The sequence below is a fragment of the Bidens hawaiensis genome, unplaced genomic scaffold (assembly GCF_021521415.1).
Source record: "Bidens hawaiensis isolate Kalapana, Puna unplaced genomic scaffold, B.hawaiensis_p1.1 tig00023811_1, whole genome shotgun sequence".
Classification (NCBI taxonomy): Eukaryota; Viridiplantae; Streptophyta; class Magnoliopsida; order Asterales; family Asteraceae; genus Bidens; species Bidens hawaiensis.
In genome coordinates, this window is record NW_027493741.1 from 91,872 (window position 1) to 109,681 (window position 17,810).

Consider the following 17,810-nt stretch of genomic DNA (forward strand, 5'->3'; position numbering starts at 1 on the left):
TCCATAATGTGTTTGAATATGAATTACAATGAGTTGAACGTCGGTTTCGATCATTCAAGCCTTGTACCCAAATAACATGATTTTGTGTTCCATCATGTTTGCGGGTATGCCCATGGTAGGGCTGTTCACGAGTCGATATTCTTTGTTGCTTGATACTCAGTCTCAAACTTATTTCAAAAATCATTTTGAAAAATCAGATACACTTTAATAATTCTAATAACATCAAGTTTTTAACAATCTTTACGTACTATTTAAACTATTCGAACACTTGAATACCTTTCCCGAGTGGATCGCGCAAATATTTGATTGATCGATAAATCTCAATAATGAAAAGCTAAACCATAAAGAATTATTGATTTATCAAAATGCCTACCAATGGATCATGGCATACATTTGCATTTGGATTTGCTTTGTTTTTCTTGGTGGAGGAACGAGTCAATTAAAGATTAAAAGCTGTTTCTTATTAAAAGGCTTCGTGAACTTGTCTAATGTCATAACTTATTCATTAAGGATTTTAGTTGTAATATTTAAAATGTATATTAGTAAATTTTACCGGCTAACTCACACATTTACTAATCCTACCCTTATATTTATACATTTGCTCATTTGAGCCGGAACACCACTATATAAATGATCACGATGCAAACCCACGGGTTAATAGTGGAAAACTTTAAGTTTTCTTAATAAGATCATAACGTAGCCCTGAGCTCCTGAATCAAAAACAACACGAATGTTGTAAAATGATTGTAATGGTGATTACGTTGTACAAAGGTTTATATACAAGTAGATAGTTACGTAATCTATGATATAGTATGACTAATTGCAATGTGATCTATACCTAAACCAAAACAAAACTGAAAAATGAAGAAAAGTTAAGTTGATTTAAACAGTCATTTTGTTTCAGACAACTTTTATATTTTACATGTTATGAACAAACATCGTTTGTTTGTGAGATGACTTGATATATTTTTTTTTTGGCTTTTGACTATTACTATAAATTAAAAGAAAAATGTTGGTGCCACAAGATTTTATTTTAGACTATTACATACATACACACATGTGCATGCGTGCATGTATGCATACGTGTTTGTATTTTCAGTCTATTTAATACGAGTTCAAGCAAACATGAAATCTTTTAAATCCGTATTCATATATGGCGTTTAGAGCGAGCAAGACAAATACACGATTAGTTAAGATCTTGGAGTCGCGATCTCATGCGACCTTTGATAGATATGCTTCTTCTTTTTAGAAGCTTTAGTACCCTCTTTTCCTTTCTAAAAGACGTACCTTTACAACATGCAACATGTTGATAATGGCGTGAAAAAGCATTACATTAGTCGTGTAAAAAGGAAGATAATATAAAATTTACCGTTTGCCATTGGTTGCATAATCGACTTTACACATAGATTATTCATATATATCAAAAAAACATCCAAGTTCATGGGAAATGTTAACGTTGCTTTGAGGTTTTTTGTCTGATCGAACAAGGAATCAATAGTATCCTATGCATATAACACCTTTTTTAAGTTTGTTGGATATCCCCGTGTTAACCATGTTAACTTTACACAAAATTTTATTATAGTGATACATTAGATATCTATATCGTTTCATAACGACATATTAATACCATTTTTCTCACATGGGCCGGGAATCTTCTTAGTTAACTATTTTTACATACTCATAGTAATCGGTCTGGATTTTTATACTATAAAAGGATTTAAAAAAATATTTTTCACAGGGGATGACTGACCTATGTACCACAAGAGTAGGTCCACCCCTAGAGGTATATATTTCACCTATGATCACCGTATTTTAGCCAAGTTTTCTAACAAGTCCATAAATTAATTACCATCAAAATGGTAAATAAACAAAAAAGTAAGATATGTTTTTAGTAACGAAAATGAAAGTTAGAACCATCAAGTGATTAAATTAAGAGTACAAAAATAAGTTATCATTGGAATTATTAAAATTAAATATTTCTTATAGCACTAAACAATTCATTTATACAATATATTATACAAAGGCAATCATGTATTATTAACTTCTTGGTATTTAGACAATATATTATGATATATCAGACTATATATATTGTGTAATATATTGAGTTATTTATTTACTTATTCATGTGAAAAAATGATTTTGCATAAATGATGTGTACCATTATTATGAAAAAAAGAGTTGCAATGAACTTTAATCTTTTTAGAAAGGTTAGAGGTACAAGTGTATAACATATTAATGGATGAAAAATAATGACAACATTCACCCTTTTCTTTTGGTACCATATGCATATGTTCCGATACGTTCTTTTTCATTGTCTTTTTCTTTATTAGAAGTACATCATTATTTATTTGTACTAACAATTTGGATTTTATATACAACATTTTTATCTCACCATATTGATTTTATCATTCTGTGATACTAATTTTTTGATGAATTGTATATTAGTTGGAGGTGTGTATGTATAGGTAGACATCATGAAATGGTGAAACTTGTATATATTCCGTCTTCTATATCAAATAGAAGATTAAAATAATGGAGGACACGTGTTAGCTTTATAGACCACCTAAAAGTTGGTTATACCACGTCTATTTTCTATTAAATATTAAATATCACATGCCGACTTCTAGTAATGTCTATATATTGATTCTCATCTTTCTCTTCTTATTATATATTAATTAACTATAATGATTTTCTTTAATTTGATAAATACTATAATTAGACCATATTATTTGAGAAATATATGACATTTTATTTAAAATAAATATTTTTGAAACACACTTATTTAGCATATATATTATACATGTTTATAACCTAGTGTAGTTATATATATCAAATTGCATAAGAAGCTCACTATTATCATGTAATTAGCTTTACTAAATGTGTTTTATATCCATTTAATTTTAATTTAAAAGGCTAACTCACACACCCGGCCACTTCACTTAATGTGTTTTGAATTTTCTCTTTTTGTTTGTTATAACGAGTGCATCGAAACTCAAAAACTTTACGTTCACCGCAACACGAATCATTGGACGTTATATTTTCCATCTTTTAAAAAAATATGACAAATAGTAAAAAAAAGATAAAATTGTTAACTTTTCATGAATTTTATAATTAAAAAGTATATACTTATATCATTCATAAGTATATGTTTACTAGATTTATTATTTTATAAATTAAAAAGATTGGATATTGAACTTAGAAAAAGGTAAAAGATTGGCTAATTAAAAGGCAAAGGAAAAAAAGGGTTAAAGAGTGGAAAATAAAAGGAGCCTAAAATGTACGTTATCATCTTTGGTGGGAAATGTTGTTTTAGAAAAAGATAAAAGAGACATCCCATGCCAATGGAAGCCAAAAAGAAAACAATATTATCAAGCTATTACTTTTTTTTTTGTTTACTTTTAATTTATGATTTTTAAGATAAACCTAAGTCTTGTCGAAAATCGTACATACAAGATATGCTATCCTATGTACGAAATTTGTACGTGGTTGTCTTTTTAATAATACGAATATCACACTTCGAATAAGCTTTAGTAATTTTATAAACAATATTTAAAATAGCATTTAATATATATAAACATTGTCGCAATATAAATTAAAGTTCATCAAAGAAAAACCTGTCTAAAAGGTAACTACAAAGTACAAATCGTTAGCCTTAAAGATTTCTTGACGTGACCAGCCTAATGTGTAATGAGAAGTATATATAAGAATAAGAGCGAACAAATGATCAAAACAAGGAAGTGGAATAAGTTGATATCTTGAGGTATTTATACTCGTCTTCGGTTTGAACTATTATGCCACGTGGCACACTTGATAACATGTGCATGTGAGGCTGCATGTTGATAAATGATATCGATCTAGAGCGTCTAGTCATGATAATGTGTATTATACCGTACAATCTTAGCATGTATCAGGCCACGTTGTATTAATGTCCAAATTAAGATTAGAAATTTTGTAAAAGTAATAAAAGAAAAAAAAAACTGTAAAGTTAACCGAAGACCAAAGTCCTAAAGTATGGTAAAAAGATCTGCCCTCGTTAAGTGGAGACGCAGATTCGATTCCCAACAAATGGACGAATCAGAGCTTTAATCTCGGGTTAGGACCCAATAAAAACAAGGGTTTATGGATTTCATCCGGTTCCCACACAACGCGACAGATTTACACGTAAAATCTTCTTCCGTTCAAACAAAAAAATAAAATAAAAATAAAAAATAAAAAAAGAATGAAAAAAAGCCTTGGCGCTGTGATCACTGACTACTGCTGATGCCTATATATACGCATTTGAATTCTCACACTTCATTAATAATAATAATAATAATAATAATAATAATAATATCATCATCATCGCAAAGTTAACCCTAGGTAAACCAACCTCTTGTGCTTACGTCATATATCTACTGATTATTATATATTATTATTAGTTATTACGTTCAGTTTCTTCATATATCGATCGTTAAACTCTCAATTGCTATGCATTTTTATTTGTAACTCTAATTTTACAATGAAACAGTACTAGATTTCGATACTCTATTCAACTTCATTAGCTTCATACATACATACATACATACATACATATATATATATGTATATATATATACTAGTAGTTAAGCTAAGTCATACACATATATTGTTAGCTTATAAATCGTTAATATGTAATAATTGTTAGGGTTTGAAAATGTATTGTGATTAGTGCATTAGCTTTCATATAGTAGTTAATCTAAGTGATATACATAATATTGTTAGGGTTTGAAAATGTGTTATGATTAGTGCATATAAAATTATACATACATGAGGATTAATTAATCGTTACTGTTAGTACAAGTTGCTAATCCTTGACGCACTTGAAAATCGTGATATTGGTTTAATATCGTAATTAGAGGTGCAAAGTTGCAAACGAGTGAGCTAATTGTGGTTGGATTGATAAAAAGTTGGAAATGAGCGGAGTATTATTGAGCTCAAGCCTTAAATAAAACTTGTTTAGTTATCGAGCCTGAGCTCGAGCCTTGTGTGTTTATAAGTTTTAGCTCTTTTGGACTTCTATGTATTAAATTCCCACTGCACAGCCGAGTTTGAATGCTTGAGCCGAGCTTTGGGTTGTTTAAGTATTGCACACGATCTTGAGTTGAGCTTAGGCTTGTTTACGTGCTTGCACACGAGCTCTAGCCGAGCTTAGGCTCATTTAAGGGTTTTTTTTTTCAAAAAATATACAAAAATAATTAAAAATGTATATAAATGAGTTATTAAAATAATAAACAAGCCGAGCCTAATCCAAGCTTGAGCTTAAAAAATGGCTCATGGACCGGGTTCTAGCTTTAGTTATAGATTTGAAAAAAGAGCTCAAAACGAGCCAAGCTTGAGCTTGTTTGCGCTGCTAATCGTAATTATAGATTTACATTGCAGGAATGGGGAATGAATCAAGGGAAGATATGAAGATGCCATTACTGCATCAATCTAGTGATGTTATTTTAGATGGTTCTAGATCAACCGGTGATGTGGATCAAAAGGTTACAACCATTATTTTCAAAATTGGAGGAGTTGAATGTGCATCATGTTCAAGCTCCATCGAATCCGTGCTTCAAAAGCTTAATGGTGTCAAGAGCATTGTTGTGTCACCAGTTCAGGGACAAGCTGTAGTTAAATACGTATCCGAACTTGTTAGCGTAAGTCACAAGTAACTGTTACCTTCTTATTAGTTAGGTGTTTATGATTGTGTTTTAAAACTGATTATTTGATTATTTGTTTTAAATTGCATAATCCATTTGTTAGTATTTGAACATGGTAAAACTGATTCTGTTTATCTTTTTATTTGGGAGTCCAGTAATATCAGTTTAGATTGTGTTTTTAATCAGCAAACAATCCGTTTCTAGTTGATTTTGATCAACTGATTGTTTAGGTCCAAGTTCTATTAGTTTAGGTGTTAGAGTTTTGGTAAAACCAGGGGTGTAAACGAGCCAAGCCGAGCTCGTGAGTAGTTTGTCAAGGCTGCGCTCGGTTCGGGCTCAAATTGTTTATTATTTATTAAATATTTAATTATTTTATTTATATATTTTTATGAATATTTGCACATTATTATTATAATTTTTATATATAATGTAATATAAATTATCCAATTATTTTCATGATATATTTATATATAATACTAGTTGTTATATAAATATATCAAATAAAAAAGCTTGTTGAGGCTCGCGAGCCAGCTCGAGCTCGATATCTAAAGCCCTGGCTCAAGCTCACTTATTAAATGAACCTTAATAAAAGCTTGAGCTTGGGCTCAAGCTTGTTTATGCTTGGCTCGTTTCGAGTTTCTAACGAATCGATCTCAAGTAGCTCACATGGGACTTGGGTTGTTTACACACTTAGGTAAACTGTTTCTGATTATTTACTTATTTAGTTCTTAAATAATCATGTTTGCCAAACACTACCACTTGGAACTTGTTTGACAATACTTTATTAACTCACGCAAAAACAATCAAAGAAACCATAGAAGCAGCAGGATTCAAAGTGACCGAATTTATAGAACAAGATATTGCAGTATGCAGACTCAAAATCAAGGGCATGACATGCACAAGTTGTTCTGAATCAATCGAAAGCTCACTTTTAGCGGTTGAAGGCGTCAAAAAGGCAGTTGTTGGTTTAGCTCTTGAAGAAGCAAAATTAAACTATGACCCGAATGTCACCAACGCAACTCATATTATTAAAGCAGTTGTTGATGCTGGTTTTGGAGCCGATCTTATACAGTCCGAGAATGATGCAAATAAAGTTCATATAAAACTACAAGGTATCATATCTCCAATATCTGCACAGGATATGGATTCAATCATGCAATCTCTAGAGTTGCTAAATGGTGTGAATAATGTTGAAGTAGATATAAAACAAGGTACTGTGATTGTTTGCTATGATCCGGATTTGACCGGTCCAAGGTCAATACTGTCATTTATTCAAGATTCTTGCACGGGCTCTAATCGTTATGAAGCAAGTTTACACATCCCTGAAAAACAACGCGATACAGAGAAACCACGGATTAAAATATATAGAAATCAGTTGTTGTGGAGTTGTTTTTTTTCGGTTCCGGTTTTTATATTCTCTATGGTACTTCCAATGATTCCTCCTTATGGAAACTGGTTAAGTTACAAGATTCTTAACATGCTTACTGTTGGCATGGTTTTAAGATTCATCCTATGTACACCCGTGCAGTTCTTAATCGGTCGAAGGTAACTGTTTTTGTTAGTTATATAAAAAAGTATCAACTTTCTTATAAACAGTTTGTAGGCCTGTAAACGAACATAACGGTTAGCGAACTGTTCAGCAGGAAGTTTGTTTATGTTAATTTGTTTAATAAATGAATGAACTTGGACACATATATTTGTTCATTTAGTTAAACAAACGAACAAGAACATATGTCTCGTTCAATTATTTTCACGAATGTTGTTCATTTATGCTCGTCACTTTACCTTTATTTTTTTCATTTTTGTTTTTTAATATCCTTAATTTAAAGTTATTAGGTTCATTACAGTTTAGTCTAGTTTTAATAATTTTTTAGGTCGAACACATTGTTGTTCACATTTACTTATAATTGGTTTTTACTCAGTTATTTTCTATCATCTATGTTCATTTATGTTCGTTCGTTACGCTCGTGAACCCTTCATTTGTACTGTTAATGAACAAACATAAACGAACACAGACATGTTGATTTTCTTGACGAACTAACAGAAACAAGAAAACCCTGTTAATTTAATTGTTCGTGTTTGTTCGGTTCGTTTACAGGTCTAACGGTTTGTGAATCCATGTTCAGGTTTTACGTGGGATCATATCACGCGTTAAAACGAAGATCTGCTAACATGGATGTTCTGGTTGCACTTGGGACTAATGCTGCATACTTTTATTCTGTATACACAGTAATAAAAGCAACACTTTCTGATAAATTCGAGGGCCAAGATTTCTTCGAAACGAGTACAATGTTGATATCATTTATTCTTCTAGGTAAATATTTGGAATCTAAGGCTAAAGGAAAGACATCTGATGCATTGGCAAAGCTCATGGATCTTGCTCCCGATACAGCTTGTTTATTAACAGTTAACAATGAAGGAAACATTGTTTCAGAAACAGAAATTAACACACGGTTAATAGAAAGAAATGATATTTTAAAGATATTTCCGGGCTCAAAGTTTCCTGTTGATGGTGTCGTGGTTAACGGTCAGGGATATGTTAATGAAATTATGATCACCGGAGAAGCGACACCCGTTGCTAAAAACGTTGGTGACAGGGTATGTTTTGTTTGTTTCTGGTTTTTTTTGGGGGACAATGTAGGTCGGGTTGGTTTGGCCTAAAACATCTTTTCTCTAGAAAAGATCAACTTGTTAAGTAAAATATACTTCGGGTTAGCGTGCATGTGTTAGTTTTGGATTCAAGCAGAACCAAAAACCGAAATTTCTGTCTTTTCGGTTTTCACAATGGGTTCGGTTTTGCCATTTGGAGTTGAGAATTTGAGACGAAATTTTTTTGGCTAAAATTAATGAATTTAGGACTGACACTCGGAGCCTAAGTTTTTTTTGTTAATTAATGCTTAATTGATTATTACACATTTGGGTCAATAATTTTTAGGGTGCACAGTTTATTATTTTCATATAAATTACTTAATATTCAAAAAAAAATAAAAATTATAATCCATAAATTCACTAACAAAGTCATTTTTATGGGTTCGGTTCGATAATAAAAGTGGGTTCGGTTTTTACAGGTTCGATTCGGCTTTTCCAGTTTCGTACATGCAGAACCGAAGTCGAACCAGAATCTAGGCTTTTAAAAAACTCAAAACCAAGCCGTCGGGTTTGGGTTAGATTGGGTTTGGTTTGGTTATATTGGTTATTTCGGTTACGGGTCGTTTATTCCGGTTTCATGCACACTCCTACTTTGGGTGACTTCGACTTGTTTGGCGAACAGGTAATTGGTGGCACAGTGAATGAGAATGGATGCTTGTTGATCAAGGCAACTCATGTCGGTTCAGAAACCGCACTCTCACAAATCGTTCAAATAGTGGAGGCTTCTCAACTTGCAAGAGCACCTGTACAGAAGCTAGCTGATCAAATTTCAAAGTTTTTTGTACCTGCAGTAAGTTATTACTTCTTAGCGTTCGATAACTCAACAGTTAGCAGTTAAACTTAACATATAATATTTTTAAATTTCAGGTGGTTGTGGCTGCTGTTATTACATGGTTGGGATGGTTCATTCCCGGGGTACTTGGAATGTATCCCAAAAGTTGGATACCAAAGGCAATGGACGAGTTTGAGCTTGCGTTACAGTTTGGTATATCAGTTTTGGTTGTAGCTTGCCCGTGTGCTTTGGGTCTAGCCACTCCAACCGCGATTATGGTTGCAACCGGGAAAGGTGCATCACAAGGTGTACTTATTAAGGGTGGTAATGCATTAGAAAAGGCGCATAAGGTATATATAATATATGCACTTCATAGTTTCTAATCATGAATTATTTAATTTGGTGTAAATTTAATGATTGCTATATGGATTTTGTAGGTTAACACGGTGGTGTTTGATAAAACGGGAACGTTAACGGTTGGAAAACCGGAAGTTGTAAGTGCAGTATTGTTTTCAAGGATTTCAATGGAGGAGTTTTGCAGTATAACAATTGCTGTAGAGGTGAGTTTATTGTAGGCATGCAAACGAATCGAATGGACATGAATGGAGATTTGTTCATGTTCGTTTGTCTAGTTTTAACCAAACAAACAAATGAACACAAACGCCTAAATGAACCGGCTTTATTCGTGTTTGTTTGTTTGTTAAGAAACTAAATGTGTCATATTAGCTTATTACTAATTTAATATACTAAATGAACACAAAGGAACACAAATTAAAAATAAACAGCAGTATTCAAATCCCGGTCTTATTAGGATTGTAAACGAGCCCAGCCCGAGCTCGTCTAAGTTTGAGCCCGAACTCGTTTATTAAACAAGCTTATTTTAGATTTGAGCTCTAGCTCGTTTAAGCTCGACTTAATAGTTAATACCATCAATTTAATTTCAGAATTAAGCAACAATATGAGTATGTAAACAAACATGAATAAACGTTTACGTATGTAAAAGAATGGGACACGCATTTATTTTGTTAGCTGACAAAAAATCTTGTTAGCGTTCGTGCGTTATTAAATAAACCAACTTCCCAGCGAACAGTTGATTAAACGCTTGCTTAGCTTAAATGCCACAAAAATACTCCGATTTTATACAATTTCAGTTACTTTTCAGGCAAATAGTGAACACCCAATAGCCAAAGCTATAGTGAAGTATGCCAAGAACAGATTACCCAACCACAAAACCCAACCCGGCGCATTGGTTCATGACTTTGAAGTCCATCCAGGAGCCGGGGTCGGGTGCAAAGTAGGTCCTAAAAAGGTTTTAATCGGAAACAAACGTTTAATGAGAACTTTTAACATCCCCATCAGCCATGAAGTCGAAAACTACTTCACAGACAACGAAACACTGGCTCGAACCTGCGTGCTAGTCGCAATTGACGACATAATTGTCAGTGCGGTTGCAGTCACTGATCCGGTGAAACCAGAGGCTGCACGTGTTGTATTGTGTTTACGGTCAATGAACATTAAAAGCATAATGGTTACTGGTGATAACCGGTCAACGGCAATCGCTGTCGCAACGGAGATTGGCATCGAGAATGTGTTTGCGGAAACGGATCCGGTAGGGAAAGCGGATAAAATCAAGGAGTTGCAGGTAGGGTGTGTCAGTATTGAATCGGGCTTGAAAAAATCGAAATTCGGTTCGAATTTAAATTGAATTTGAATTTCAAGATTCGAATTTGATTCAATTCGATGCGAGAATTTTGAATCGACTACTAATTTTATAACTTTAGATTCGATTCGTTGGGGAAACAAAAAAAAATAGGGAACCGGGTAATCGTGAGTTCACATGTGAAAAACTCATTTTCACATGTGAAACATTCGTTTTTACATTATTTTTAAGAGTTTTTTTTTTCATATAAACATGTAGAAAACGTTCTAATATAAACTCATTTTTGCAAAAATAATAATAATAATAATAATAATAATAATAATAATAAATACTATTTTTGTAACTTTTTTGTATTATTTTTTTAATTAAAACGGCTTCTACACGTGTTTATATGTAAAAGTAATTTTTTACATGTAAAACACCCGGTTTTCTATATTTGCGCCTATCATTCTTTACCTAATCCGTTAATGCTTTGCCTATTTTCAATAAATTATTTTTTTGCTAAATTGATTCGAATTCGAATTACTTGGGAAATTCAAATTGAATCCAACTTCAAATTTCAAAATTCGAATAATTTGAAATTCTATTCGTTGAACGTCCATTATTGCAGGCGAAAGGGATGATCGTTGCGATGGTCGGAGACGGAATCAACGATTCGCCTGCACTCGTTGCAGCAAACGTTGGAATCGCGATTGGCGCAGGAACAGATGTAGCGATTGAAGCTGCGGATGTGGTTTTGATCAAGAGTGATTTAGAGGATGTGATTACTGCGATTGATTCGTCGAAAAAGACGATTTCGAGGATTCGTCTTAATTATGTGTGGGCACTTGGGTATAATGTGCTTGGAGTGCCCGTGGCAGCCGGAGTTTTGTTTCCGTTTATCGGAGTTAGGCTACCGCCGTGGTTGGCTGGTGCTTGCATGGCTGCTTCTTCTTTTAGTGTGGTGTGTTCTTCATTATTGTTGCAGACTTATAAGAAACCATTTGTGTTTTCCAGATAAGGAAAACTGGTATCATTTTGAAATGTATAAAAGTAGTATTATTAGTAAATAAATTAGTTTTCAGTCAAGTGAACTCAGTTTAAAAAAAAACTCATAAATATAAACCGCACGTTGCTCCGGTAAAACACGAATAATTATAATTGTATAGAGTCCAGTTAAACCCCATACATTTTGTGCCAGTTAATAGAGGTGCAAAAATCGTATTTTTTTAACCGGTTTCAGGTTTGGTCAACAAAGTCAAGAATCGAGACGGGTAGGAACCGTGTCTGGGTAGGTATGGTAAGGTTTTATCGGATTTTGTCAGGTCAGGTCCGGGTTTTAACCGGGTAGAGGTGGAACCGGTTCCAGGTCCGGGAAGGGTAATTCTCTAAGGAACTGAAACCTGGTTTGTACCTGCTGGTCTGGTTCCAAGACGGGCCCGGAACCGGGTTCATGCGGAAGTCTATCAGTTATCCTATAGAATAAAACATTACATTTTAATGCATTTCAAAATTCAAACCTATTACATGCTTTAATCTAATTACTAAAATCATAAGGTCCAAACTAGTGATGCGATAGCATGCGGTTTCTCTCTCTTTCTCATGTTCTCACAACGGTCCATTAAAGATCTAGCCACCCTCACGGTTAACCGAATTTCATAACCGGTCTTACAATATTAATAGATCATGTAGCTACACTCAACTTCTTACGTGTAAGATTTGGTTTTGGTGCCGGAGATTGTCCTGTAAACACATGGGTAGAAGTTAATATGTCATTTCTTCAGCTTGTGAATAACGAGTCAAAACATGTAAGCTTTAGTACGTGTTGGGTAGACCCGAAACAAATTTTGTCCAACTTTTTATAAATATTTGAGTTAATTGGACAGATGGTCGATGTGGTATGTTCATATTGCATGTTTGGTCCCTAACTTTGAAAATCTACGGTTAAATAAAATAATTGGGAGGTTTTACCGCGTTAAAAATCGCTTTGGACGGAAATAAACGACCATTTTTGCTTACCGGCATCCTTCTCTGATTTCCTCCTACTACGCCACAATAAACGAATTGGTGTGCCCGAAAATCCAGCATCGGATCTAAGTTGTTTCTCCATATAACGTCGGTACGTTTCAGGGAAAAGTTTGCATCATTCACAAAGAAAACAAATGTAGGTGGTCTGATAGCAGCCTGTGCATGGGATCAAATATTCAAATCAGGTTACGAATGACCACAGTACGAAAAAAAGAGAAAACACGAATGAGAGAATGACCATGGTAAGAAAGCAAGAGAAGTACCTGAGTACAGTAATAAAGGGCGGCCCCGCTTTCCGCCTCGTGTCCTAGGTGGCGACTTGAAAGCTAAAGCCTCGTGAACCACTTGATTCAGTGTGGCGGTACTAAGCCTTCTAGATCTCTCCTTTTCAACTTCACTTGCAGCAACAATGATTCTAAAAATTCCGTAATGATTTGAATCGATTAATAGCAAGTTAAAAAATTATGAATGATTTAAAAAAAGGAATCTTTCGCATACGACTTGTATGCTACAATACAATGAGATTCAGCCATGCGTCACTCATATTTGTAAGTATATTAGTGAAATAAAAAAATACAATTTCATATATCATATATACCGAACAAACAATCACAATATCAAATATACCTATTTTCAAAATTTATGACATTTATACCCTTCCCTTGAAACTTGCATTAGGATGTATATTGCTTTTAATGAAATCGGTACATATGTAATTTTAAGTATTTTGAAAGGGTATATTTGATACACATATTATGTAAGTTCTGAGGGTATATATGAAATTGCCACAAATATATGGTTTCATAAAAAACATACTTGTCAACGCTGTTACCAGCTATCGCGGTTGAATAAACAATAGGTGCCCAATTGAGAATACGAAGCTTTGTCCTGACATCATCCTCATAATGCAATGTTGTCTGTTGGTTTTTATTTGGTATTGTGTCCCACTTGTTAACAACTATTAGACAACCTTTGCCTTCTCTTTCTATCCTTTCAGCAATCTTGTAATCCTATGCATTTAAATATTCAAGTGAATTTACCTTGATGATAAATAAACAAACAGTACCATAATGTTCTTGCCTAATAGTAAACTATACAAAATTGTTTTTACCTGTTCGGTGATGCACGCCAAGGCCTCGATAACAAGAGCCACCACATCAGAACGTCGAACTGCACGAAATGCTCGGTTCACAGATAAAGCCTCGGTTGTGCTACCTGATGAAGCTACAGCTGCCCTTTTCCTAATTCCAGCAGTATCAATCAGACGAAATTTCTGCAATATATTAATAAATTGTTAAGATGTCAAATTTCATAAAAAAAGGTAGCATATTTGGTCAATATAAGTCAACACGGTCAAAGTTACCGACATGATTTCATCAGTAATCAGAACATGTATCTTCGATCAAATTTTTAAGTTTAGATGATTTACGCATAACCACCAGCCACAAAGACCATGTTTTTATTATATAAGAGGACATCAAACCTGGCCATCTGGTCCTTCAAATTCAGTATCAATAGCATCGCGTGTGGTCCCGCTAACTGGACTAACAATTGTTCTGTCTTCTCCAACTAAGGCATTCAGTATGCTACTTTTACCAACATTTGGACGCCCCACAATCGCGATTGAAGGAACATAACCTTCTTCACTATTCTGAGCCTCTGTATCCTATGTGTACAAATCAATAGTTGTCTGAATATACAAACAATTTAAAAAACAACATACTGATTACAAATATTAAAAGCCAGTGGTTTCTGAGTTCTGACTTCTTGCATTGAAAAATAATACCTCGATTTTCCGCAAACCCGCACAAACAAGATCGAGAAGCTCCCCGGTTCCAGTTCCAGAAACAGCAGATATTGGAAGTGGTGAAAACCTAATTATTCCATAAAGAATAGTTTAACAAAAGATGACTATAATCAATAAGATTATAGAGTCTAAAACTAAGATCTTGCGCTTACCCGAGAGACCAAAATTCTGAGGCTTGCATTATCCCTTTACGTGGAGACTCGCACTTATTAACAGCTAGTATGATAGATTTGTGTGAATAGTTCTTCCAAAGCCAATCCCCTATTTCCACATCAGCCGCATTCAAACCTGCCTGTTCTGAGTTAGTCATGTAGGGCCCACACAACAAGTAGAACTTAACGCAAACAAGCAATAACAAAGACTTGCAAAAAGTACTATTCTATAAAACAAAAAAGGGTTTGAGATAAATAACTGTGATTTACTTTAATAAGTGCTATACCCGTAATATATAGTATGTATAACAGAACTAACATAATAAGGAAAGCTTCTGCTAGAATGAAATTATGCTAGTTTATGAACCAGACCTGGCCATCAACTACAAATATGATGACTGACGATTCTTCAACTGCCACAGTTGCTTGTTTCTCAATCATTGACGGCATTCTAGCAACAGCAGCTTCTCTAGAAGCAAGTGAAATACCTTCCATACCAATGGTTGTTGAGACAGATAACTGTTGTTCCATAACATCAGTTGGTGATTTTGAAACTGTAATAACGCCTCCTGTATCGATTACCATAAACTCCATTGCTCCCCAAAAAGCTCTACCATACAAACGGTCCCTTGTAACTCCAGGTTCATCAACTACAATTGCTCGGTTTCCCTGAAACAGATGCATAATGATTAAAAACATATGAGAAAAAATAGTAATAAACTATCAAATAATAGGTGCTTGTTGAAATTTATACCCCAACAAGGCAGTTAAATAATGCTGATTTGCCAACATTTGGCCTTCCAACAATCGAAACCTTTGGAAGAAGATGATCAGGTATCTGCATTCAGTTGAAGATGATTAAAGTAAGAAGTTAATAGTTACAGTCAAAATTAATAATGTTTTCATTTTAGGGTAGAATATAACCTAAAGTTTTAACATTTAAGCTAGGTGAGAATATTGGTTCATAACTTGAAGTAATGTCTTATATCAGCTTGCAGATGAATCAACAATTCAGTTTAGACATTCTTCACCATATTACACACAAAATTGAAGACATGGTATATACAATTTTATCAATTAACAGAATGGTCACAGAGGATAAGGCTTACTGACATTAACGGGTTTGATACTTTCTCGCTTCTGCTTTCTTCCACGTGTTTCTTTTTCTCCAGTTGGCTCCTCTTCTGGAACATGAGAAATTGGCAACAAATTTTAAACCTTAACTAATCTAGCAAGTTAAGTTAACAACCAAAACACAGATTCCAAGTAAGAAACAAGTCAAGCTATCACAACTTTTCATTATAAGTTTTTGTTTACTACAGATTCCAGTACTTCTCTTTTATCATATATGAGAACTTAACAGATATGAAATAACAGTCTATAAATAATAGCATTACTCCATTAGTCATTATGCAATGGATTGAGTAACCGACAGATAGTGCTGTAAACGGAATGAACGCCGGGTGAACTGTTCAGCAGGAAATTCGTTCAATTAACTAAATGAACACGAACAGACGCTATGTTCGTTCAATTGTGTTTGTGAATGCTCGCTAATGCGTTAGTATACGTCCGTTTATGTATGTTAATCAGTTAATGTTTGTTCATTTATGTTGGTTCATTAACATAAAACATAAAATATATATGAGTATTATGTGCTTAATCAATAAACGAACATGAACATAAAATTTCGTTAGCTTAACTAAATGGACGAACATAGGAAAATGAATGTTAAAGAAACACCAACACAAACTTGGCAGCCGGTGTGAACCATTTAGGCGTTGGCACTGACCATTCTCAGTTCGCCAAATAAAATAAAATGTGCATGCATTTACTGGTATTTGTTTGTTTGTGTTCGTGAACGGTTCACAAACAACTTCATTTCCTTAATGTACAAACATGAACAAGAATTTCCGTTCAATTAAAATGAACAAACATGAACAAAGGCTATATTCGTTCAATTGTGTTCTTAAACTTTTGAAATGTATTCATTTACATCCGTTTATGCTCGTTAACATTTGTTTATGTTTGTTCATTAACTATAATAACAAAAAAAAAACGAGTATTATGTAACTAATTTATATGTAAAATTAGCATATGAAAATGAATGCTATAAAACACCAAATCAAATATAACACCTCATTTATATTCATTCGCTTATGCTCATTAACAATTCACAAACAAGTTCATTTCCTTAATGAACAAACACGAACAACAAATCTCTTTCAGTTAAGTGTTCCTAAACCGTCCTTTTGCCTTATAAAAGCTTAACGAACGAACATGAACAACTACAATTAACCTAAATTAAACTACAATTCCACAACAAAAACCACTCACCAATGCTCAACTCCTTGGATAACGAAACCGAGTACTCCCGAACCGCCTTCTCCGCCTCCAATTCCAGCTCATCAACATCCAACTCTTCCTCTTCCTCTCCATCAACATCTTCTTCATAATCCGACTCCAACTCCTCTTCTTCTAATTCCTCTTCAACCGAATTAACCGAACTACACAATGGCACACTACTTAACCGCTTACGGTTACGAGGCGATACAGATATTAGCGATAGATTGGAATACGAAGCCGGAATTAGCATCGAACATGACGGACATGATAGTTTTGAAACCGGTGAGATTAGAGAGAGAGTTCTAGAGAGAGAAACTGAATAATAATAATAATAATTGAGAGATGACATTATTATTATTATTATTGAATGTTGATTTAGTTTGTTTAATATTTGCTAACTTACGCCTGTAGCTGTAGTGTAGTAAAGAATGAAGAAGATGAAGTTTGGCGGGTAAATGGATACCAGCAGATTGAGTGAGGGTTTATCTGTTTGTGTTTGCTAACGTACGCCTGTGAAATATCTGTTTTGCTAACGTACGCGTGGAGTGGAGCGAAGCGAAGAAACCGGATTAACACGAACACTTAATCGAATAAATATATGTGTTCGTGTTTGTATTTGTGTTTATGTTTGTGTTCGTTCGTTTATGAAATGAACATGTACATGATGAACATATATCAAAAGACATAAATGGAAACATGATCAAATACATTTTATTCTTAATATGAAGACGGTGAGAACCAATTCGTTGTTATGATTAGG

The 17,810-nt window shown here is 33.8% G+C and overlaps 1 protein-coding gene and 1 pseudogene across 2 annotated transcripts; one reads left to right on the forward strand and one right to left on the reverse strand.

Moving 5' to 3' along the window:
* Positions 1 to 5,376: 5,376 nt before the first annotated feature.
* On the forward strand, positions 5,377 to 11,779 carry LOC143568106 (copper-transporting ATPase HMA4-like). The gene is made up of 8 exons (XM_077054341.1): positions 5,377 to 5,656; positions 6,453 to 7,205; positions 7,787 to 8,258; positions 8,932 to 9,099; positions 9,177 to 9,431; positions 9,519 to 9,641; positions 10,244 to 10,723; positions 11,352 to 11,779. The coding sequence occupies exons 1-8, from the start codon at positions 5,400 to 5,402 to the stop codon at positions 11,739 to 11,741; spliced, it is 2,898 nt and encodes a 965-aa protein (XP_076910456.1). The 5' UTR covers positions 5,377 to 5,399; the 3' UTR covers positions 11,742 to 11,779.
* Positions 11,780 to 12,227: 448 nt separating this feature from the next.
* Positions 12,228 to 17,409, reverse strand: LOC143568108 (uncharacterized; annotated as a pseudogene). Its single transcript, XR_013141523.1, has 12 exons — positions 17,042 to 17,409; positions 15,821 to 15,891; positions 15,462 to 15,545; positions 15,080 to 15,376; positions 14,708 to 14,847; positions 14,535 to 14,622; positions 14,232 to 14,414; positions 13,860 to 14,021; positions 13,565 to 13,758; positions 13,012 to 13,163; positions 12,740 to 12,904; positions 12,228 to 12,463 (listed from the first exon to the last, which is right to left on the reverse strand). The product of XR_013141523.1 is annotated as an uncharacterized LOC143568108 (transcript).
* Between the last annotated feature and the right edge of the window lie 401 nt (positions 17,410 to 17,810).